We start from the raw sequence: 26,957 nt of genomic DNA, 5'->3' as shown, positions 1-26,957 counted from the left end.
TGTATTCTTGAGTGCTCTCTGGCCCTAAAAAGAGACAGTACACTCTAATTAATAGTTTAGACTCAGTGAGCACTGCCTGGCCACTGAGACTAATTAACACAGGCAGGCATGGCTCTCTTGAGAGGACAGGCTGGGCCCATGCTGTTATCAACTGGAGGCTGAGGGAGAGCTATACCTCATTATAACATTTTTTAAAATACAGTGACATAAAAGGAATGTATTTCAATAAAAAAATCAATCAAATTCACCCACAGTAATTGCCTATTTTCCTTCGAGCAAAAACAGTGTCATACTTGCCGTGAAATACATAGCAGGCTGTTGCAAATGGAGAGATACTGGGTGACATGAACACCATTTGAGTTTGGGTTTTATTAATCACATTGATAGCTGTACTGCTCATGGAGATGTAAATGGCCTATTACATCTTTGCAAGTGGCCTTTTCTGAGCTTGTATTAATTATTTGAGCATCCTAATAACATTATTATTTTAAGTGTTGTTATATCTTTAAAATGTGCTTTAGTAACACAAATGTTTTTTTTTGTCACGTCAATTCAATTAAAAAAAAATTTAATTGAAGAGAATTATAATAAATGTATTTTAGTGGATGATTTGTGCTCTCCATATTTATCTCTCTCACTCACAAACACTGTACACTACCATTTCAAACATGCATACAACATACATGCATGTACATACACAACAGACACTCACACAGGTACACACATGCATTACCTTATGTGTTTGTAATTGGTATTTGTAAATGTGTAGTACAACTGAAGAGAAAGCTGCAGCAATCATCCAGTTTTTTTAAATCAGTGAATACCCAACATGACTCTTAATACGTTGCCTATTTTTGTTCTTGTAAAATGTTTTATTATATAAAATAAATAAAATGTGCACCATGTCAAGATCATTACTTACATGCAACTGTCAAGGAAAGCAATACACAATAACTTGTTGTAAGTTTTATTTAATTGCAATTGATCTGTTTTTATTTCAAATTACACATTTTTCCCCAATGTCTGCTTCCATTTGTGTATGGTTGTAGGGTTTGGGTTAGTTAGCATTAATAACATGCATATTAGGGTGATACAATACGTACAAAAGGACATGACATCTCAACAAAAATGTTTTTCAGCGTACAAAATTCCAAGTTATTAACTTGACTCGATGCCCCATGTACCAAAATACAAACTATGTACATCTTGAATGAGCCATTTCAAACAAAAATACTTAAAGGATACAGCTTTAAAAGTACTAATGTCAAAATCAAATGTTACAAGAAAACAGGTACAAGTGTGATCCACACAATAGGCACCATCACAAATTAATAAGAACTATTCCAAAACATTTCTGTTATAATTGATTTTTTTTTCCTGACTGCCCTGAATATTTCTTTTTAAAATGGTATAAAGGTGGCAACTTCAGCACATGCTGTTGAACCCCTAGACCTTTAAGTATGTAAAATATGTTATCATTATACTAAAGATTTCTATAAAGCATCTATAAATCATTGTTTCTGATCAGATATTGCAGTGGTTCACATTGTGGCAGAAAGTCAAAGATTAATGTCAACATTTGCTGTGCTCCCACATGTCTACAGGAGTTGCCTCTCCCACAGATGTCACTATGGTTGCCAATGTTCCAAAATACAGGGAACACCCCAATGTCATACTTTAAGGTTACCAGATTCGACTTTGTTTGGGCGACACGTGGGGGCTGCCGATGAATTTGCTGAGGAGGAGTAATATTTCACATTTGAGGCAATTTAGTTCATTATGAATTATGTACAACTGCAGCAAAGCCCAAAAATACAAAAACACAATTTTGGTCACAATACTGAACAGCTGGCAACCATTTTTGTCACAGACAGGGCCAGGGACAGATTCAGGCCCAGAAAATAAGAAACAATTTGGGCAAGGCTGTTTTGTATTGTTTTGGAATAGGACCTAGTTTTGCTCAAATACTGTCTTGTAACTTATAATTTTGATAAATACTTTTGGTTGCAAATATTAAGCGCTTGGCAAAAGGCATATCTATATTTGGGCTAAGAGGTCTGAGTACTGCTTTTTTCAGATTTATATTTTCAAGTGATATCTGCATCACTTGACCCACTGCTCTGCTATGGTATTTACCAACACACTGTATCTCTCAATTGGAAAATAAGAGAATCTAATATTTACTTTATTGGTTTGTACGATCAGCCAGACTTGTACATTGGACTCTGCTATGGTTCTTTGGATTTAAAATAACTATGACTTTTGAAGTCCCATCTGGAAGAAGGAATTTTTATAGGCTGCCCTAGAGAGAACAATGACCTCTGATTCAGGTCGTGAAAGGTACATCAGTTGCATCCTACCTGGAATGCAACATGCAACCTCCAGGTAATTTCAACCTTAACAACTATGCCATACTCATCATAACATACAGATGTAGGCAAGACAAATTAATATCATTTCTCTATGCACTTACAGATAATTCTCAGACAACCGATCTCTGAAAATATAGCCGTTTGATTTGTAAATCACTATAAAAAGGAAGTGTTTAAAATTTCCTTTTAGAGTCCAATGGGGAAAAAACAAACTGAAAATAAAACCAAAACAGGCTCTTGAAACACTGTACATTTTTACTAAACTGAAAGAAACCAGCCTCTGACGCAAAGTGCCAGTTCAACATGATATATTATCACTTCCTAATTTTCATAAAGATTAATATGTACATTAAGATGATCCATGCCACAGAATCAGTAAAGAAGCTGTGAACCAGTGAGCCATCTGGGCTGCATGTGGGAATTATGACAAATATTACTACCATAATGACAACTTTCCAATTCAGCCATCCAAGCATTGTTCCCGGTAATATAGTAATGTATGAAAACTTTGTACCTCGCCCTCCCTGACCAGGGCTCCAAATCTCAAATCAATGTTCAGAATGTGTAAAATAAGCGCATAGAAAGACTAACATTTCATCAAAACAACAGGAATACTCAGCTGATCACATTCTATTTACATTTTATAATTTACATACATTGCTGACAAAGAGCAGTTTTAGTAAATTTCAGTGATAATGCTGTTTTCTGTTTAAGTGCTTTTTAGTTTTGCCCTTGTGAACAGCAACATTTATCTTTTTTAAATCTTTTTTTCTGCAGTAACTGCAGCTTGTCTGAAATAATACTTCATATGCAGACAGAAGGTGAACTGCTTTTTTCAATGATGTAATGTTAATCCTGATTTTCACAGAGGCCAGCTGACAGTGTAAATGATTTACACAAGGTGTCAACAGCAAAGTTGGAAAAAGTAGTACCTGGGATCTACAATACTTTAAACATCTTGAAATGACATAACAAATGGATTGGGGAAACTGCTGTAATCCAGTAAAAATGCATGACAACTGTTTAAGGCCATTTAACTGATGAATGTAATTCACATATAGGGAACAGCGGTAACAAATGGCCATTTCACATTTTTCAAAATACATGATGGTGCAAATAATTTTTAAATCTTAAACAGCCAAAGCTCTTTGTTTGAAACTTAAAAAAATAATTGTTTACTTCTTGATAATCGACTAAAGATCTGTGATTCAGCAGAAAACATAAAATGTTGCCACGGTGCTCCGTCATTATTTGTTAAATGGCAGACAGGCTGGCAGTATGACAGTAGCACAGGCGGGTCCAGCCAGAGGCTCTGCAACATCTCCCTCCAATTCAGTCCATGTTCCCTTCTCCGGGCTGTAACAGATGGTGGATGATTTGTACGCTCCCTGAAACAAAACAACACAGCTATCACTGTCAGGATATCCATCTCACCCCAAAATCAGTGAGGTAACAGTTTACTAGTAGCACACTGACAGGTACTTATCTATGGCCTTCTAAGATACAACAAAGCAGACGTATGAATTGTTCAAACACTTATTTTGATCTGAAGGGAACACAAGCATTTACAAAAACAGTTACTCAACTGTAACCACATTTACACCCCACATACTGTCCATCTGTTTTCATGTCAAAGTGTTTATATACTGCTCAAACATGCATGCCTAATACTTCTGGGGAAAGGGCATGTTTTGTGAATTAAATGTATAATCTGCAGGCAAAGGATATACCTACTTTTAGAACATTGTAAAACCCACCAGCACTTCCTTATTTTATTGCATTAGAGTTATGGGTGATGGATAATTTCCCTTCATGATATCAACCAAATAAATATAATGTCATCATCCAAAGCTCAGATGCAAAATGAAACACAGACCATAGACACTTTTTGGATGCAACTGACCAATAGGGCACAAAGTTTTAAAAAACAACCAATATTTGTGATATGGTGCAAAATGATTAAGAAGTGTGACTTCTGTTGTCCACCAACAGAAGTCATACAATGCCAGTACACATTAAGGTGATCTCAGCACTGATTTTCTATGCTTTCAAAGAAAACTCAAAGAGCAGTGTCCCGTACAAAATAACGAACATGATTTTGTTTCCATTATTATTTCAGAGGTTGTTCATGGGTACATGCAGTATTGTTACACTCATTAAAACCTACTTGCATTATCTAAATTTAACAACACTGTCATTTAATAGTTTGAAACAATAGATGACTCATTAGTTATATCTCAACAGCTTAGTAATTCTTCTATTGATTCTATTGATTGGAGAACAAGTTAGTGCAGTTGGGGATAACAAATCATTCATTAATTAGCATGCCATCACAAAGCTTTAAGCTGTATGCTGTGCTTGTGTTGTTACAATGACTCTCAACAGCTGATGAACAATGCACAGGCTCCAAGCAGTAGATCAGAGTTAATTGTTGCTAAAAAAACAACCTTTTTTTCAAAAATTCCAGGAGAAAGATGTATAAAAAACAAAAGTCTTCACCAGGGGATGCTATGCCTACGTTCTCCACTATTTCAATATTATTTTCCATAATAATTAATAAATGAACCCCTTTGCGCAGATGCAAAATCTGGGCAATACTTGCCCATTTAGGGGGATCCCTATTTAAAACATTTTACTCAATCCTAATTTCCATGACAGTATGATTGGTACAATGTTAAACAGTAAAATGCTTATCTAATAAAATCCATATATTACCATGCTCCAACTGTAGCCGCCGACCAGAAAAATATTGTCATCAAGCACAGCGCATCCCGGCCCACTCCGGCCCTCTAGAATGGGGGTATGAAGGATGTTCCAGTGGTCTCCTTTGGGGTCATAGCATTCCACCAGCATTACATCAAGGTGGGAAAAACCTGCCAGAACAAGAAGATACAGACACTGAAACATTTTACCATGTCCCTCATAAGGGTCACATGACACACAGCAAAGCAGGGTTCATAAATTCCAATGAACTATTTCTGCACTGTTTCGCTATTTACAGTAACTCTCATTGGGACATATGGACTGACTTCTTCATTGAACCTTTTCTTGTAGTAAGGTCCCCAGAACCACACACAATTCTCCAAGTGTGGTCTAACAAATGTATTGTGTATTGTAAGTATTACTTCCTTGGATTTATTCTCAATCATTTGGCCATATATCCCAACATCCTATTGGCCTTTTTTTTTTTTTTACTGCTACAGCACAGTGCCTAGAACCTGAATGGCTTTGATCAACCATTACTCCCAAGTCTTTTTCAAATTGAGAATATTCCAATTTTGTCCCTCCCATAAAATAATCCTGCCTGTTTTTATTTCGCACATGCAGAACTTTACATTTGGCTATATTGAATTTCATTTGCCAGGTTTCCACTTCTGGATTTTGTTTAAATCTTCTTGGATGACTTTAGCAGATTCCAAACTATTAGCTGGCCCTCATAGTTTTGTATTATCTGTTTTGTATTGACTAATGTACTTTATTTTTAAAACTACTTTGTGAATTTTTGAAAACATTGATGATATTTTCAAAAAGGCACAGTACATGTCATTTTGTAGTGAAGATATTCATTTTAAAAAATTCATTTTAATAGAGACCTTTTTATAATCCCCTCCCATACGCCAAACAGGCCAGTACCACACCCAGCCACGCACTGCACCACCGATCCATCCTCCTGAACATTTTTGGGCAGCAGCCCTCATTGATTTCTGTCCTCATATTAGCTGTAGAGACGAGATGGTCTTTCCAAAGACTGTTCTTAAAAGTGTTAATTGAGGAAACTCCATACCTTTCAAATGGTTTCCACCAATAGCATAAAGACGATCATTCATTCCTGCGAGAACATGGATGGCACGTTTTGTGTTCATGTCCTGTTTCCTGGCCCACACATCCATCATTGGGTCGTAGCAGTAGAGCCAGGACACATATTCTCCATTGTGTACTCCCCCTGAAACAGCACCAGTCACAGTCAGCACCTGAACTTCATTTTCAGACATCACATCCTATGACTACCCTTATGGGGACGGAAACATACTGATAAATTATTATAATGTATCAGAATGAATGGGGGCACTGAATGGGGAATCACTGTCTTGTCATTGCAGATTATTCACCCATGCCTTGGTTTTCATAAAGGAAAAACATGAACTCTGGCCAAATTAATCTTATTAAATATGAATGTTTTAAAGGAAAACCTGTCTAGCAGAGAATGCCTACAGAAAAAACTGAGAATGTGGTGAGTTCAAAGAAAAATATTCCTAACAAAATAGAGGGGAGAAAGTTTTTACAAGTAGCATGAAATTAATGATGACATTATGTTGAGTAAGTGACTATGGGCATATTGACACCTGACCTGAAATGTATATTTTCCCATTGTGCACAGCTCCTGCATGTGCAGCTAGGGGCTGGGGCAAAGATGACACATAGTTCCATTCATTGGTCTCCAGATTGTAAGACTCCACACTGGACAAATATCCAGTCTCATTCCTTCCTCCAATCACATACAGGTGCTTGTCCAAGCAACAGGCAAAGAAACTGGCTCTCCTGCAGGGAAGGGTAACAAAATTTTTTTTAAATGACAGCAGTAGCAATAACATAGTTTTATAATCAATATTAATTACTCATCATAAAATGTTCCTTTAAACAACATTTAATTCTTATTGTAGGATAATGCATATTTGAAAATATAACAAGGCATCTGTACTTCTTCAAAAAAATATACTCTGTAATTTAAATGAACATTTTATAGAGTACCTTTCTTGCATTGGTGGAAGTTGTATCCAACTGTTGAATCTTGGATCATAACGGCTCACAAAGTTTGTGCTGTGCTTGCCTGGAAATGATAAAAACACAGAAGGTCAATGTGTAGGAAGCAAGTGTTAAGATTGATCCCTATAAGTGTCAGAGAACAGCATAAAAAAGGGCCAACATGTCTGGATATGGGTGGCACAATGGAGCAGTGGGTAGCAGTAGGTATGAGTGTGTGAGTGAATGGTGTGTGTGCCCTGTGATGGATTAGCAACCTGTCCAGGGTGTATTCCTGCCTCGCGCTCAATGCATGCTGGGAAAGCTTTTTCCCCAAATGTTCATGCCCTTGCCTAGAAAATTTACCTAAGGAAAAAAGCTGAGGTTATCATGTGGATCAAATCAAATATTTTTAGTGAGGGGGGTGGTTACAAACTATAATGCAATTTACAGTAGCCTTATCTCACAAATTAGTGCAACTAGCACTCCTTGGATGACTCCACATAAAATGGATGTGCACCAAACTTGATAGAAAGAAAAACTTGGTCGCTAAACTGTGACTGAATAGGCTGCATTTATCCAAGTCAAATAATGCCAATAGCATACATGATATTTACATAAAACTATTAAAATTCTGAAAGAAAAATGGACAAAATGTTTTCCAAAGATGGTTGAGTAATAGCTAATCATATTTCAGTTATTCATATTTCAGCAAATTTGCACACAATGCAAAACATCACCAAATCTTATTTTATCAGCATAAAATTGTCTATATTTTTAACTGACAACAATGACCTTTCTTATATATTGCTTTGGTATTGCATTTGGCAATATATCTGATTTCATGTGCTGAAGCACCTGGCCCATGTTGTACAATGTAAAACCATTGTGCCAGTAACTCAGTTCTAGGTGTGATTCCCTTCTTAACCCACAGAATTAATGCATTTTTAACATATGTGACAAAGCTTATGAATTATGAAGAAGTGCTGCTAGAGCATAGGACAGTACCAGATGGCTTCCATCTAGCAAGTTCAGGCAGTCGGTAATTTTATTAGTGAAGTGCAATTACTCAGAGCATGAACATTGCTTTTAATGAAGTTTTTGGAGGGGAAGTGGACAAGACTGTGTGAGTACACTGGTTTGGAAATGTGGTTGAAAGGGCATGTTGCTTGCATGTATTCAAAAGTTGGGAGAAAAAAAGGAAAAAGCTTTGTTTTTCAAGAGGAAAGACAATCTAGTGGCCACATGCTTGACTGTCCGCGGTGAGACCTGTGGAGAACAGAGGAGTGGAGCCCAACACCTTATAATGACAAGCAGAAAATACACATTGTATACAATTTAGTTTGTCCTGCAATCCTGCGGCCTAGCACCTGGGTGTGGCTCCTTTCTCCCTTAAGTTCACATTAATTGTGGAGTGAAGGAGTGATGATTCCAATCATGTGGCATATTCCATTCCTGTGTGTACATCACTTGATTGAGCCTGTTTCACTCCCCTTTCTTACAGTTGGTGCAGAGCACCAGAGAGAACACAGGCAGACCAGTCTCTCAAAGTGTTGAAACCAAAGACGATTACATAACCGTTAATGTTTGTTTTTTACCAAGATACTATATAGTTATATATTATTGATTGTCGTCTCATTCCTAGCCCCACCACAATTTGTCCCTGAATTCTTTAATATTAATATTTAATATTGTATTGAAATGTGATATTCTATGTGGTATTCATGATTTCCCACTGATTATTAACAAGAATATTGACGTTTCTCTGAGTTAGAACTTAAAGTATTTTTGGGACTAAAAACTACTGTGGATTTTGCCACTGGACCCTTGCCATGATATAGATACCGACTACTGTGAGTCGTGTTGTCTGTGGAATGTGTTGAATATCACTGTTTTTGGGTCGTAGCCTGCCATAAAGCAAGGCTACACAAAATAAGGTAATTAGAAGCATCCTTAGCACATCAGAACACAAAGAAGAAAATTTCATTTGAACATTTAAGTCAAATCAAAATCTCTCACATAATGTGTTAAGCTACCCCTTGAAATGAATGCAGCACTCATTCTGTTTGACACTTTTTACAGCTTTAGCATCTACCTCTCATGAGGAGGTGGAGATATTCAACAAATCTGTTTCACTGGAGGAATTAATGAAGGACTTAACATGAAATGGCAAATTAGTTGGAGATTAATTTGCCATTTCATGTTAAGTCCCCAGACCCCAGAAATTTACCTCACATTTTTGGATACACTGGCAAAGTCCATGTTATGCATGATCACATAACATTAAATACTCCTCTTACAGAGGTGCTTTATAATTTTATTATCATTATTTATTTGACACTTCCTCTGCCAATGTCATACTGCCTGTTCTGACAACTATGCAATCTAAGCTTTATCTGGAAGCTACATGTGGGAAATCATGGGAGGAGTTCCCTACATTATGGGGTGGGAAAAGGAGGAATTAGATGCAGTTTATTGCTCACTGGGAGTGCGCAAGATGTGTTTTTTTCCCCCTCTTTAGGGTCATTTTTGTTGTCTTCGATAAAATCAGAAACAAATTTACAAAAAAAGAGAGAAGTAACTACCCATTGTTTTATTTGCAAAGCATATCCCCAAAGTTGAGCAGAGGTATGCCACATTGGAAGGAGGCTAGCTAAACGTTAATTAATTTTCAACTAACCTCGCAGGAAATGCCAAATGTCAAATACAATTTGTATACTTGACATTTGGTGTGCTCCCAGTGTTGAATCTGAATTGCAGATGTGTTTTTTTTTTCAAGTTAAGTCTGACTTAAGTCCAAGTCTCAAAACTGAATCCCAAACTGTGATTTTGTATTGTTCCTTCTGTTAATTCTGATGAACAAACAAAATTTCAAAACATAAAAAAAAATCAACATTCATTTTCATTCATTCAATAGCACTCCCTTATTGTTTTGCTGTGTCAGCAATTGTACAGCTAGTTAACGGTGTTTTTAGATGTGAAGAAAATTTTAAGGAAATACGTTACCATTAGGGTTCCACTGGTCCTCTCCACCAATCAATAACAGGAAATTTTCCACTTCAACAACACAGTGATGAGCGCTGTTATATGGCATTACTGTAAACACACAAAAAAAATACCAATTCAGTTAAACAACACAGTGACTTTGTACTGCATTTCAATAGATTAGAAGATTATAACACTTGTAGACAAGCAGCCATCTGGGATAGCCATAATGGAGGCGCCCAATTAACCAGAGTCACTAGTGCATGATGAGGTGGGGAATAGGCTAGCTTCTCGATTTAGACCCCCCTCCCTAGGCAACACTATGGTTAATTTTGCACCACTTTCAATTCACCAACACTTACTTTCAAACTATGTGTGCCAATAAGGTTGACATTTCCAGATAAACTTAAAAATTCTTAATAATTCTTAATAATTATTGAAATGTATTTACATTGATGTGGAGAATATCAATATCAACTCTCATATATGGGAATCTCAACAATGTCATCCATATATTTCTCCTTGCCTGGTTTCACGCTTTCCTATCCTCTCCCCTATTCTCTCTCACCACTGGTATTCTATAAAAATGACTGTTCTTTCCAGATTTATGACAACCAAATAATGCACAAGTCATGACCATGTCTGACATAGCTTGCTATGGGTCAACTGCATAATTTGTAGTTACTCTAATCATAGTTACGTCAAACTCTTTGAATTTTCCACATGACAGCGAAGCAACATTTTCTGTTCAGTAGAACCTAACTAGCAACGTAAACTGAACTGAACACCATGGACCTAGATGTTATTTGTTTAGCGTCTTGCTTGCTTCTTTAGTGGCATGTTTCTAATGTGATGTAAAAACAGGTGGGCCAAATAGGTATGAATAAAATCTTTACTACTTTCTTCCATGAGGGTTAGAAATAAATTGTTGGAGTAATTAGTTTGGTGGGAAGAAATTTTAGAATTTAAAAGTACTGTCCAAAATAGTGCAATTTGGCCAAAGCAAATTCATACTTTGGAATAGACTTCAATGGAGAAATTTGCCTTTCAGCACTAGAGCCTTATTAAACTGCAATACTTCCGGTAACCACTAGAGCTTTGTGAGCTTCAGGGGGAATGTCAATCCCTGGTGCCCTGGATCTGCACCATCCACAGAACCACTCCTAAAAGCATTTTTTTTAAAACAAAAACAAAAATGCATGCCATTTCCATCAGCATTTCTTAAGTAATTTGTGATAAAATATAAATATAATATGCTATATTAATGACAAAATGAATTTACACATCAATTGTTTCACAAAGTGTTCAAGAAACACAAAACAAATGGAACCAGTGCAAAAACAAAAGACATGCTGTGCTGCCTCTATGTGCTGCTTACACTCTGAGGCCACTATACATCTGCCATAGACGATACTTAATAAAACAAAGTAAGTGACAGAATCCGTAGCAACGGATTTAGTACTGCCATACTGATTAATGTTGGCATTTGCAAGCCAGCCAGCTGTCTACAGTGAAGATACAACGTAAAGCAATGCTGTTATGAATGGAATTGTTATAAAGGCAGTTACTATTAAGCTTGATGCATTTAGATTTTTTAAAAATTATAAAGAAGTGCTTGACCGTAGCTTGCTAATAATATTATTTTCAGTCCAGTCCAGCTCTAAATGTGTGCATTATTAAATGGATTAATACATAAAATGTGGGTATAACGTTTAACAACACTGAAATATGAAGCAAAAAGGTCCAAAGCTATAAGGCAGAATTTTGGCAGGAAATAACCACAAACTCATAGACCGCATTTATCTAGGCACATATCAAATATGGTCTAATTACAAATTTTGATGGAACTTCAGTGCAAAATAATTAGTTCACTGGAATAATTTGTTTGTCCAGCCAGTGTTTGAAAGGCTTCTTGTTAAAATAATTTACATTAAAAAAAGATTGTATCGATGCTTTGATTTTCACAGAACCAGAAATGCTGACGGAAAAATCTCTCTTGCACAGATGACCTGTTTAAACAGAGAGAAGTGATGTTAGATGACTGTGGAGATTAACATGTACATCCCCAGTGAGTCTGAGCATAATCAGTAATAAGTACATCCCTACCATTTATTTTCACTGTCATCTTGCCACCGGCTGATGGATCACAGGTACTGTAAAATTAGACAGCCTTGAATCTCATTTCTCTGGGATTAGACTCTCACGTCTTACTCTGACACAGTGACAGACATGCTGAAGTCAATCGTTTTGTCTTGTCTCAGTAGTGGATACAACTCTATCCTTCACAACCAATAATAATGCTGACTTAAGACTGCTTTGCATAGATAAATAAGGCTTCATGAACACTTACATTTCAAGTCTTTTTAAGCACTCACATCTGGGTGGCCCTGGTTACTGTTCAGATGCACACTTGATAACAGTGCTTGGTTATTTATATATGTTTTAAACATTTTCTGATTGGATTTCACCACGTGTGTAAATTCAGGTATTTGAAGTTGAAAAAAGTGATTAAGATAAGTTTAAGATTCTGATATCCCAGTCCAAATTGTCATCACCAGCATTCAAAGCCACCCCGTACCTGGCTAGCCTTTGAAGACTAGCTAGGTTAGTCAGTTTTGAATAGGCAGATAGGGACCAGAGTTGTACTGTATGTTGGTTTACAGTTCCCACTACCCATTCCCCACTCACTACCCTCATCGTTTTTCCCCTGTTATGGTCTGACCTAGACCAGACTACAATACAAGTACAAAATATATCAATGTTAATAGATTCCCACTGGATTTATTTGCTGAATTTTCTTGTTTACCTCAAATAACATTTCTGATCTGTATTATTATCCAGGCTTGGATTGAAAGATTGTGAAACACTACCACCACCACTTGATTACTACAGCTGGGCCATAAGCTAACTCATTAATAAATCAATTAGCAGGCTATACAGCTTAAAATAGCATAAAACATTAATGAAACGGAGCACTGATTAAAATATTAGATGTATTCACATGCACTTCCATTGTTTTACTTTCAGTTTTGAAATGACCCTTCCACAGCTAACTAAGGAGATAAACTGGTTTAGAATGAAATTTGTACATGTACATGGTTCATAAATAAGTCCCCAACCATTCTCATCACCAGAAAAAAACAGTGGGCAAGTCCGCCGCCTTGTTTGATGTTAAGTGTTTAACAATTTGATAATACAATCCTTATCTACCAAATGTTTGTTTAGCTGCTTTATGTTTTAATAATGGTAAGTGGTATCAAAAAGGAAGATCACTTTTCATATTTCTAAGGGCATTAGTTCCAGTTTACTGGGTGAAATTCTGAGAAGAACCTTAACATCACAAATTCTTTATTGTTCCTTTGATAAAATACAAATTCCCTGACACAGAACAAGCAGTAGAACACTCATAGCATTTGGTTTTGTCATGCTTTATTCCTGTATGTCTTTCATCTTTATAGAGGAAAGTAGGTGTCTGCTCCAGTCTAATATAAATCATTGACATCACAAGGAAAATTCAGAGCATTAAAATGATTAAATGTGCCATGTTGCAGTTGGAAGCCATCAAATACACAGTATATAGGCCAGTGAAAACTATGCTCATGTTTGGCCTGGCCATTAAGCAGCTATGTGAAACCACATAGGGTGGGAAATTATGAGTTCTGACAGATGCACCGCCTCAGTTCAGTGTGCTTCTCCTTTAAGGCGGTTTCACTTAAGTTTGTAGTACAGGTCCTACTGCTGCTGTCTACCTCCAGTTCCAGAAAACCGAATATGCATGATAGATAGTAGCCGAGGACGAATGTCCTGCAACTAGCAATAATTAGCATGCTGTGGGACATTTTGTTGTGACGGGGGCCAGAATTACCTAAAGACAACAATAACCAAAATTCAATGTGGCACATTAAGAGACAACATTAACAAAAGGTCTGTTGGAAGGCCATGGTTGATGTATTCAGTCTGCAAGACACATTTTTTTTTTGTTTTTCTTTATCTTTTGACCACTGAAATTCAATAACTGCTTATTTCCACGATGAGACCTAAGTGCTTTCAATTAGAATGCACGCCTGAAAAGAGCATTTAAACAGATGACAAAGATTGGCAGTTCGATTCAGTTGACATAAATGGCATTACATAAACTTTTTTTTTTGTTGTCATTTACTGATGCAGCTGGCATCACAGAGGTTCTCATTAGTAAATTGGAGTTGCAGGGCACACACATCGGTAGCATGAGAGGGTAGGGGTATGTTATTATTTTTTTAATCCACAGAAGAGTCCTTGAAAGGATTTAAAGTTAGCCATTTTTCATACCTTTCAACATCCTTTGTTGCAGTTTAGAACTAGTGAATGCAGCCAACTGCGATCTAGACACAATACGTTAATAAACATACTCTGTTGTTTATCCACTCATCAATGGGATGAATGTAAGGAACACATGGTTAAAAAGCTCTTAGTTACACAGGTGGGACGATGACCTCACTGAAAGCAATGGTGTCAAAACTATAGCAGAATTTAAAAACATTACAGCTAAACGTAAGGATTTTAGATTGACATTTTCCCTGAAAGTCAGGAATGACATTCTTTTCTGAACAAATATCATATGCAAGACATTCCAGGGAGTAGATTTTTGAGTCCACAATAAAGGACAAATGCGACAAGGCTGTATCTACCGAATTATTGTTCAGACAAGTGCTTTGCAGGGGTGCTCACAAATGCAAAAGAACTAGATGCAGAGTCATCTTTTTAAGATGAACTAACAATTCAACTTTGGCACAAAAACATGAGTCAGGATCAGCCCAGAGCCAGCTGCTTAATTGCCTCAAGACACTGGTTAAAAATGTAATTACAAGCATATTTAAGTTTAAAATCAATTAGGATTTAATTTGATTAATTTGTAACAATACTCTGATTTTGGCAAGAGTCCGTAGGTTTGTCCAATTTAGCCTAATTTATGTGTGGGGTGTAGGTAAATTGGGGTAGTGCACTTTGGAGCAGATCAGCAATATTTCAATAGTACAACGTAGATGGAAAATATACAAATATTGTTTCGACTGAAGTGACATTTTTAGAGAAAATTAATAATGCTGACTACAGAGGCTAATTACATTTGGCTCCATTAATTAAAGGTCACAAGCTAAAAGTAATTTAAAGCATTTTCAAAAAAACATCAGAAAGTACTTCCAAATGTGTCATGGGTTATAGAATCAGGCCACAGGCTGTTTTTTCCTCATGCGCATTTTTTCAGTTGAACCAACATACTACAAACACTAGGTGGCAGCAGTCACCATTCAAAAATTTCACACCAGGAAGGTTACTCAATTTGGAGCCACTCCATCCTGAAATAAGTGGACAAATATCTTAATCCCGAAAATGCTTTCTATGAAGTTTCATACATTTATATTTTATATATGTATTAATCATTTGTCAGACTAAAATCATGGGAATGCTTGATGATTGTGGGTTTGCAGTTAGGCTATAAGTCATATTACATTTATATTCTCAGTACTTGCAGTATTTGAATCAGTTCTACATTGAATAAATGTGTTATGCCACCATTAAGTCTGCTACCTGTCAAAACAATAAATAAAACATGACATAATCAAAGAAATTATTTTTTCTTTTGTAAGTCTCAAAATAGCATCATACTGGATTTATGCAACATTTTATGAATACAGTAATTAAAAATTGGTACTTGTTTCCCATGTTTGGCTTTAATATTTGGGACATATGGTATATCATTATTTTTATGTGATAATGAAGAGGAGCAAAATACAAGTTTGTTTTGCTCCTCTTCAATATTACATAAAAACGATGTGCCATATGACCCAATAAGCAACTTAAATAAGCAACAAAATTAGCAACATATTTTGACTTGACAAATCCTACACTCAGTGGCCACTTTATTAGGTACAACTAACTAGTACAAGGTAGGACCCACTTTTGCTTCCAGATAAACCTGAATTCTTTGCGGCATGGATTAAACAAGGTGCTAGAAGCATTCCTTAGGGATTTTAGATCATGCTGACTCAATAGCAGCACACAGTTCCTGTATATGTTTCAACCACACATTCATGCAGTGAGCCTTCCATTCTACCTCATCCCAAAAGTGTTCCATTGGATTGAGAACTGGGGACTGTGCAGGCCACTGGAGTAAACTGAACTCACTGTCATGTTCATGGCACCAGTTAGAGATGATGCATGTTTTGTGACATGGTGCATTACTCCGCTGGAAGTATGCCTTGAAAAAGTGTAGACTGTGGCCATAAAGGGATGTACATGGTCAGCAACAATTCTTAGGTATTCTGTGATATTCAAATGATGCTGTTATTATGAAGGGATCTAATGAGTACCAACAAAACATTCCCCACATCAAGACACCACCACCTTGTATCCATGGATGGATCCATGGATTCAAGATGTGTACACCTAATTCTGACCCAATTATCTGCATGTCACAACAGAAATTTAGATTCCTCAGACCAGGCAACATTTTTCAAATCTTCAATCATCCAGTTTTGGTGATCAAGTGCCCACTGTAGCCTCATCTTCCTGAAGACCACACTAGTTTAATGTGTTGCTGCCTGGGATACTGTACCACACTAAGTTTCTATTTCTGTCAATTTTTATTGTGGGATACTAGCGACTCAAGCATTCTGTCATGCCTTGTGGCACTGCATAATAAAGTTTTTTTTACTGAATACAAATTTCTGGTTTTGTTTTAATATCACATTAAAGCAGGCCAGACAAGTCAATGTCTTTGGCCCGGCAATTACTATAGTGTTGATTCACAATTTAACATTAATTTCTAAATAATACTAGAATGACATGACACCATTAAGATGCAGTTCCTCCAAGTAAACTTAGTAGGGACTAATTAGAATCCTTTGTAGATTCATCAACATAAGGATTAAAAGATTTAAAACGATAATGTCATAAACTGTGCTATGAAAAGCATATGAAAACAAATTATGCAGACCGTATTTTAGTGTCTCTTCATACAGTGCTGTGAAAAAGTATTTTCCCCCTTCCAGATTTCCCCTATTATTGCCTATTTGTCTCACGGAATGATTTTAGATCTTTAGACAAAATATAATAGCCAACAAATATAATCAGACTGAGTAAACACAAAACATTATTCAATATTATTTCATTTTTTAAATGAAAAAAGCTATCAAGCACCCATAACACCCATGTGAAAAAGTAATTTCCCACTTTAGACTGCAACCAAACACTTCCTATAATATGATGTCAGTCTTTCACACTGTGGAGGAATTTTAGCCCACCCTTCTTTACAGAAGTGCTTTAACACAAGAAAGCATTGTTTTACTACCTTAAACCACCATCAGCATGGCAGCATCGATTTCAGCACCCACAGCGACCTAATTTCATAAAGATTATGCAACATTATGTTGCGAAACTATTTTTGTGAAATAAAGGACATGACTATCAATTTCAAAACTTTTATTTCTAATTTATATTGGCTTTGTTAGATAGGTAAGGGAAAATGCACCAAGGCACATTTCAGGCACCATTGAGAAATGCACAAAACACAAAATGGAAAAAGTAGTTAAAGATATATTTTTTAAAAGTAAATTTTGCAGTCATAACAAATTCTGCTCGCTTCTCCCTTTCCTTTGCTACTGCTATTTCGATTCCTGGGAAGATTCACCAAGTGTTCTACATGACTCTCACTGTGGTTTGGTGGAGTCCCAAAGCCTTATAAATCATTTTGTAACCTTTCCAAACTGATGTATTTCAGTATTCTTTGGTCTTGGCATAGTGTACTTGTAGAAACTTTGTGACACTCTGATGGTCAGGTTCAATATGAATGAGCTTTACACTCAACAGGGCTGGCTGTAATCAAGCCTGGCTGTGTTCAATCAGCTGAAAGTAATTATCAATTAAATTAGTCAATTGAGTAACTAAGGGGAAATTGTTTTTTCACATGGGTGATATGGGTGTTTGATAACTTTTTTCATGAAATAAATGTTTTTTCTTTACCTAGTTTCCCTTTGTCTCATATTACATTTTGTCTAAAAATCTGAAACAAAAAATCAAACACAGGATTAATGCGTGTTCGATTTTTATTTCAATTAAATTAGATTTGGTACATGTCGCAAGGTTTGAGTCTTTACTGTAGCTGCAGGAAGACACAACACTGCCAAAAAATGAGACAAAAATAATGGATTCCCTGACACCTGTGACTTCTGTGACAAACACCCTGCCATATAAATATTTACTCTTCTGAGAAAATAAAAAAAATGATCTAAAACCTCCCACATGTTCCCATCTCGGCAATAGCCAAGCTCCTTGCAACATTATACTTGCATCTCGAATCTGGATTAATTCAATATGCAATTGCTGCCAGAGCTGGAATATACAAATTTTGTTCTGTGCTGTCCGTAGTGCTGGATACACTCTTATGTGGCACCAGAAGATACAACAATTTCCCCACATCCAAAGAAGATACACAGTACAATGCTCAGTGTTAAATCAACTCTTAGAGAGTTTATATGAGTCCACTATGACCACAGTGGACAAAAAATTAACACCGGACATTTTACTATGTATTCAATGCAACTAAGAGTAGTTTTTATTGAATTGTACCTTTTAAGCTGTGCTTCATATGCAAAATGTGAATAGTAGGCAGTACCATTCACTGATTGCTTAATTAGTTGTAGCCTTCGTAAATAAGACGTTAATTTCAGGCTGGGAACACCCCAACATACCCACGTCAGGGTGCAATTTGCGCAACAAGTTTTATGTATGAATTGTAATTGTGCTCACTGTAAAAAAGTTTCCACTAGTAAAAACATGGTGGGCAGTGGGCAGTCTGGTCAGACCACAAGCCAGTGAAGTTTATTTTTGCAAAGCTAATAAGCAAAGCCCAAGCGATACTGTAGAGAATGCTACTGCAACTACAATTCAATAACCTACAGATTGCACGCACATCAGGCAAGACATGGTCACAGCAGATTCTTTGTTTTGATCAGTGTAATAATGACACTGATAAAAAGTGAAGAGCTATTTATAGAGATGTGGTTTACATGCAGGCCATGGAAAGCTACAATTGCTAAAGGATTAAAGCACACCAGATGATACAGGGAATAGTGCAAGTCCATGGAAAAGATCAGCCTAAAAGCAAATGGTAGCGGATTACCAAAACACACCAAAGCAGTATAATTGACAGGACAGGAGAGAGGATCAGCATCCCTGTTGGTGTGAGATCAACAATAGAGTGACATCATCTAGCTACCTTCCCGAACAACCTGAAGTGTTGCATGATGATTGAAATGTGTAGTAACAACAGTAACATACAGCCAAATACAAAGGACCTGATCTTCATTTTTGAAACTTAAATGATTTTTTTATGCACTTTCAGCGACATGGGACTTAAGTGCATCAGAGATATGTGTATTCTCATTTCAGATATGCACCCACTTAACGCTGAAATGGGCAGCCCATGCTGTGGTGCAATGAATATAATTAAATCATCCCAACGCATGCCCACTGATGGAAAATAAGAATTTGCCTAGAGTTCCCATTCCATTGCTTTTTTCCTTTTTAAAACCCATTATTCAGTGCTACAAGGCATGGGTAACTTTAATTATAAAATAGTCGGCAGTGTATAGACTGCCCTCAAAATGTATTCATACCCTTGATAAAGATGAGCAAAGAAGGCTGTATAAAATACACAATGGATGTAATGAGCTGTAATTGCATGCTAAAAACATGGTGAAATTATATATGTTATTTACTTACACATTGCTCAGAGAAAACGATTTTAACAAACAGTATTCCGTTTCCCCAAAAAGATATATCACAGTTATAGACATATACAGATGGGTGAATAATTAAAGGAAAAACATAAAGTGTCTTAGTAAGGTGTTGGGCCACAACGAGTCACCAGAACAGCCTCAATGCGCCTTGGCATATATTCTACAAGTTTCTGGAAGTCCACTGGAGGGATGGAACACCATTCTTCCAAAAAATATTCCCCCATTTGGTGTTTTGATGATGGTGGAGGAGAGCGCTGTCTAACACGTCAGTCCAAAATCTCCCATAGACGTTCAATTTGGTTGAGATCTGGTGACTGATTCACATCATTTTCATTCTCATAAAACAATTCAGTGACCCCTTGTGCCCTGTAGAGGCACTCTTGTCCTGGAAGAGTCCACTCCCATCAGGATAGGCATGTTTCATCCTAGGATAAAGGTGATCACTCAGAATAACTTTTTATTGATTTGCAGTGACTCTTCCCTCTAAGAGGACAAGTGGACCATGCCAGGAAAATGCCCCCCAAAGCACAACAGAGCCACTGGACCCCCTCATTGTGGTCAAGCATTTAGACCTGTACCATTCTCTAGGTGTACGCCACACATGCACTCACCCACAAGTTGAGAATCTGGTAGATTAAATTGGTTAAGTGCAATTGAAGTATTTTCCCAAAGATTTCAGATTTTGTTTTTACAAAGTAGGCCATAAATACATCACACTCTGAATGTAAACTAATATTAACACATCACTACCTAAACAATTTAATGAACTATTTCCCCATTTAGAATCCATCTTCCATCTTTAGAAATCAGTGTGACATGACTCTGCTTCTTCAGCTATTCTTACAAAAGAAGAGACAGATCAAGAGCACGGTACTTACTTGTAAGGATCTTCCATGTCTTCTTTTCATCGTCATAGTATTGCACCAAATTACTTGGAAGGCGATCAGGTCCAGGGGGCAGGCCACCAACCAGCAACAACATTCTTTTATTGGAACGAATTCTGGAAAGTGTGAATAGGTTAAATATTACACTCCCATAGGAATAAGAGTCATATTTCTCGGTCTGTCTATCATTGTAGCATGTTTACAGTTTCAGTTGACCTGACCCATTTGGACAATATCACACTATAGCCTTTGTGTATGTTTCAGGTTTTGGTTCTAGAATTTGCTCAAGTCATTATGACACCGTGAGCTCACCCCTAAATTAACCTGGATGTAAACATGATGGCTACATTGCAATTTCAGTTCTTTGAATCAGAGACTTTGCTCTACTCAAACAATTGACTAATCGATATTCAATCAAATGCAGTTACCCACGTTAAGAGCAAATGTAATGCAACCACAAGACTTACAGATTTTGGATTCACTTAAAAGCAGCAGAAGGCTTTTACAATACACAGTATAGCAGAAAGGTAAACAGGATATCATGGCATGCAACCTTGAAGTTGGCCTGTGTTATAAAGGGTATGTGAACTTTTGTACAAACAATACTTATCTGTCTCCAACGTCATAATAAATTTTATTCATTAATAAAATGAACAAAATATACTCAAAAAGCAAAAATAAAATAAATAGATAAATAAATAAATAAATAAATAAACATCCAATTTTCATAGCAATTCCCTTAATTTATGCAGTATTTTAGGGACAAAGAAATTCCTATAGCTGTTTTTGTCTCTACATTTGAGGCATGACTCATTGATGAGGCATGACTCATCCCTATGTACAAGCAGCAGAAAGGGGAACAAAAAGAGCAGCATAAGCAAAAGCCAGATCACACAGAGAAGCTGCAAGACCTCAGACGGTCACCCCCTCCTTGAGACCAAATGTGTGTAGCTACAGGCACGAGGAAGGTTTATGGACAACACCTGAGCAATGCTAAAAAGAAAAAAAAAGAAGAAAAAAAACAGACAAAACTCTGTTTGTCATTGACTTTCAAAATAGTTCAGAATGGACTATTTTTATTTTTGATTAACAATTTATTTTCTTCTTCCCATCTCTCCAGGGTTTTTATGATCTTTATATTACAAATACTGGCATATGTGTCTAATAGGTGGGTTCTACACGTTAATTGTGGTTGAAGCGAGTTTCCCTCTCATCACTGTAAAGCACTTTGACTTGCCGACTGGTGAGAAAAGTGTCATATAAATCTAAGGAATTAATGTTCAAAAATTAACTTTATAAGTTCATAAGCCTTTTTAATTGCTTGTGGAAGCATAGGCTACTACTGTGTTCCACAAGCATGTCTCATATAACTCTGAGAGTATAACTAGGTACAGCTATCTGGTTCATTGGGTCCCTTCAATTTCATGATTTTAGAAATTTAACTACAATTTCACTATTGTCACTCCGTACCTCCTATATAAAGTTTCCACAATTCCACAAGTTCAAAAGAACGGGACAGGAGAAACCTGATCATTTGATCACTTGAGTTTGGGGGGGGGGGGGGGGGCACCTGGGTTTATGTTTTGTGTTTTAAGGGGCGGATTGCTGCTTGTGATCGGGCAGGGATTTTTGGGTGGGGATCAAGAAAAGAAACCAGGTCAACATTGGAGAGCAGCATGAGTTTTTGGCGTGGTGGTAAGAGCTAAGCTATCAGGCTGCTTGGGTTTCATTTTAGTTCAGCTGTCTATGTATAACTGGGACCTAGAGTTTATTATTTTTTGCCAGCACACACAACCCAAAGTAGTAGAATTAAAGTTCCCATCCAGAATCCATTTCCATCTCTGCCTGTTCATTGATGTTTGGACTGAATTTGACCACACACGCCACAATACCAAAAAGCTGAAAGCTTCTGCACTGTATGCCGTACAAACCATTGGCTAAAAACCCTGGACAGCACCTTCAACAAGCTCCCACTATGCCTCACAGAGCCTGAAGGAAGGACTTCATGGCTACTTAAAAGGAAGCTAGCTTGTTGACAGAACATACTCCGCATTTAGCTTCACTTACACGAATTGACTACAAACTGCCATCTGTCCGTATTGTTAGATGTGTCGAAGCAACAGCATCTTTTAAATGTTTTTTTTTCTTTTTTTTTACAATGTAAGAAACTTAAAAACACACCAATTTAAGCTTATTTTGATTGGAGGACAAAGGCACAGTCTGTTTTCGTCCCTTATTTGGGTATGATTACTGGTTGATGCCATCTGTTCCCAAGTGCCATAAATTCTGCTATAATGTTTCTTTTTCATATGTTACGGACACTTCTTAAAGGTAGAGTGAACCTCAGGCTGACAACAGACAACAGAACGTTTAAGGAGTTCTGGAAATTTGCATTCATTTGCAGGTAAATTGTTTAATAAACATTAAAATTCTAATCAAAGTAAAACATGTCTGCTATTACTATGATAAACAATATCTATTCATACTTAAACATGGCTTTTACTTATACATAATTAACACAGAATCGGTCTCAGTACAAACACCGCATAGCTTATGGTTTGAAACTGAATTTGAAATTGCATTTAAACCATTTGAGAAGATTGAGGCAGAAAGGACAAATAGCTTGCAGCACAGTGAGAAATATTTACCACACAGCAAGTTATTTTTTTCATGTTCTTGACAAATATTATCCCCCTCATACTTTACATATATTTGTTGGTGATACAGTGAAATCACAGCAGCTTTCTATGTAAACTATTTTTGATAAGCTGGGACAATGACAGTTGATAAATATGTTTGAGTGCTCCACATTGGGGAGAAAAGTAATTTAAAGCATTTTAAAAACAAAAAACTATAAAGATGACCCAGTAGTGTTACCGTTGTGAAGGGAGAGTAACTAAAATACAGAAAGTAGGGTTGTGAATATTTGTGACATTTACTTCTTAGGAAAGAAGCTTATATTCAAGAAAAGTGTAATTTGGTTTCCATTTATCATTATGATTAAAAATAAAATATGGCTCAGTACTTAATACTAAAGTATCACTTATTTTTAAATCTTTTTTGTTCATCTTTATCAAGGGTGTGAATAATTTTGGAGTGTACTGTAAATAACCCACAAAGAGCTTAGATCTATAAAAGGAGTACCTAAGCTAATATTGTTAAATGGGTAATCCACTGTTTCTATTTGTCATCTTGTGCTTCAGCCATCACATATTCCATGATACACCACCGGTAAGCGAAAGTTTTGAACATCATTTTAATATCATAGTGCATTTGACAAAGATGAACCCTGTAACGGATCATTTTTCCCACGGCATGCAGGAACCGCCGCCGTGGGCTATGCATGGCAAATTGTGGTCACTCACTCACAGACGACCTGAGAGGGACGTTTTGTGGGACGCATGTGCAGGTGGTGCTTCGTCTAGTAGGACGCATGCGCAGGTGCATCTCCCAAAATCACCACTTTGAATGGCACAAGATTTTTAAGCACAGCTTTATCGCCTAACGTTACTTTAGCTAACCCTAACATGTTAGCGTTTCGCCTACTTTAGTTAACCTACTTAATGCATACTACCGATACAGATGTATGGACACACGGAGGAAAACATAAACGCAGCTTAAAATAAAGATGATTTGTTTAGTAACACATCATATAGTTTTCTCATGAGCTAGACAGAAATAAAGTCCTCTTTATAAATAATTGCTTCATGATGACATACACTTATGAATGCCATATTCTTTCACATAGTCCACTGTAGAGCACTGTATTAATTTAGCCCTAATATGCTTTTATTATAATTTATTTATCCTTCTGTTACCAAGAAAACTCCATTTGATTGATAGCAATCAAAATTACAGCAACAGTTACACAGGCACTGGCTATCAAGTTAAATTTAGTTGTACATACAATAATCCTCCCTGATCTGACATCAGATGTCTGATAAGCTTAATTCACTTTTCTAGACAGTCTGTAGCCCCTGTCGCTTGGGTATCACTTGATGATAGGAAGGCATTTGTTTTTTAGTTGGCCTTTCACACTTATGGCATTAAAGATCACATCGATCTTTATTGCCAGAAACCTATAGCCACAGAGTATTGTGGGGTGGAATCCTTTCCTGACTGTCACCTGTCAATTAGCTGTGACCCCACTTTACGCACATGGGCTGTGTCTTGATAGGCAGGTACATGGGACGACTGCATGGGTTCTCAATCCCTGTCCTCGTAGCTATGCAGCTATAAATCACTCCTGGCAGGGCCACTTTGTAATCCCCAATTCATGCCTGTTACATTATTACACTCCCTGTTGTTCTACAGCACATTCCCTAATAGCCTTTTCAATTTTCTTGCCCATGCTGCCAGCAGGGCTCTTGCCCCAAATTCCAAGAATGTTGTCATTGGACTCCCCCATCGCTGGGTAGGGGACAATATTGTCCAAAGATTAACATCAGTAGGACAAAAAGGGACAAAAATGTATTTTGGAAAATTGAGAGGTAGGCTTGGAGTGGTTGGTTGTATTTTATGCTTCCCTTGTTTATAAAATATTTTCTATGCTCAGCAATATGAGCACATTATGGTTTGGGGAAAGAAAGCACACAAGTAGGCCAGAATTTGCCTTCATCTTTTCGTATTCAAAGAGTACATGAGTACATGAGTACATTATTGGGTGAGATTGGATTTCTCCTCTTCTCTTACTTGTGATGCATTTCTGATTTGTAGTTTATTTTCGCATTTTGCTTGAGAGCCATTTGCCATTTTGGGGAGTTTTTTGTCTTTTCTCTTGTCGTTGGATGATGGACTGAGTGTGAGGAGGCCTTGCAGAGTTTGCTGTGAAATAAGCAAACTGAGGATCTGGAGATCTTCACTAAACTTTCCCTGCCCCCTGTTACTTAATTGGTGAAAACTATTTTTATTAATTTTGAAAATTTTTACTAGGTGCTTTTACTAATTGAATGAAAGGGTGTGTCAGTACTTATCCAGGCAAGTAGAATTCTTCACCTAGTCTGCAGACAAGCAAAGACAAGGGCCTCTGACTGAGCTCTAATCAGATTTAATTCCAATGAACAAATTATCAATTAATACGAATATAAATGTTGGATAATATTCACTTTATTGTTTCCCAAATGTTTTCTCTGCTCATCAATATAAGGAAATTATGTAATATTTTAAACAAAAAAAAAGTAATAATTAGTAATAATAAGTAATAGCACTGAGTCCTCTCCTATAATGTTTGATGAGGTGGTAGAACATATCAAGAGATTTGCAACCAACTCCTCTATGCAAAATCTTTCCAGATCCTTCACAGTCCTTGGGCTTTGCTTGTGGACTCTTCCGCTCAACCCACAGGTTTTCAATGGGGTTCAGGTCACGGGACCAGGGCTGTGAGTTTCAGAGGGGCAGAGGATCAAGCTGAAAAAGGGCACCTCTTGTGCACAGGTTTGTACACAATACTATCTCTTCAAATTGCATTTCACCATAGACCCCCTGCATGTATACTTATGTAATTATAAATTTGCAAAAATTTATAAAAACCTGTTTTCGCTTTGGCATTATGGAGTATTGTGTGTAGATTGATGAGAATAAAAATGCATTTAATCAATTTTATATTAAGGCTGTAACGTAACAAAATGTGGAAAAAGTGAAGGGGTCTGAATACTTTCCGAAGGCACTGTAGGGCTTGGGATTACCATCTGGAGTTAGAAAGCTTTAAATAAAATACCCCCTAAATGGGCAAAGATTGGGCAGATGTGGCATTTGCGCAAAAGGGTTAAGAAGAAAGAGAGCTCAGTAATCACGGGTTCTGGTAGGCTAAGTATGACCTCTACAGTTGATGACTGAATTATTCTCACCGTCAACAACTCAACTGTCCAACAGTTCATCAGGAGGCAGGTGTGAATGTGTCAGTTACTACTGTACACAGAAGACACAAACAGAACTACATAAACTACACAGCAAGATGAAAACCACTAGTTAGCCACAAAAACTGGATGCCCAGATTACAGTTTGCTAAAAGGTAGCCAAAAGAGACTGCAGAGTTCTGCAAAAGGGTCTTGTGGACAAATGAGACCACGATTCACTTGGATCAGACTGATAGCAAGACCAAAGTGTGGAGTAAAAAAAACAATCTTCCAAAGATCCAAAGCACCCCATGTCATCTGTGAAACATGGTGGCGGGAGTGTTATGGTCTGGGTGTGTATGGCTG

General features: G+C 36.9%; 1 protein-coding gene across 1 annotated transcript in view; it reads right to left on the bottom strand.

Annotated features, from left to right (window-relative positions):
* Positions 1-964: 964 nt before the first annotated feature.
* The window catches only part of klhl14 (kelch-like family member 14), a 45,406-nt gene continuing 19,413 nt past the window's right edge, over positions 965-26,957 (bottom strand). The window contains exons 3-9 of the mRNA XM_035428515.1: positions 20,752-20,873; positions 10,119-10,208; positions 7,122-7,200; positions 6,721-6,911; positions 6,157-6,315; positions 5,088-5,245; positions 965-3,760 (exon numbers count right to left, since the gene is read on the bottom strand). Of these exons, the coding sequence (XP_035284406.1) occupies positions 3,620-3,760; positions 5,088-5,245; positions 6,157-6,315; positions 6,721-6,911; positions 7,122-7,200; positions 10,119-10,208; positions 20,752-20,873 (940 nt within the window). The 3' untranslated portion in view covers positions 965-3,619. The remainder of the gene's footprint in view (positions 3,761-5,087; positions 5,246-6,156; positions 6,316-6,720; positions 6,912-7,121; positions 7,201-10,118; positions 10,209-20,751; positions 20,874-26,957) is intronic.

The sequence above is a fragment of the Anguilla anguilla genome, chromosome 8 (genome assembly GCF_013347855.1).
Source record: "Anguilla anguilla isolate fAngAng1 chromosome 8, fAngAng1.pri, whole genome shotgun sequence".
Classification (NCBI taxonomy): Eukaryota; Metazoa; Chordata; class Actinopteri; order Anguilliformes; family Anguillidae; genus Anguilla; species Anguilla anguilla.
This window is presented reverse-complemented; position numbering and strand designations above follow the sequence as displayed.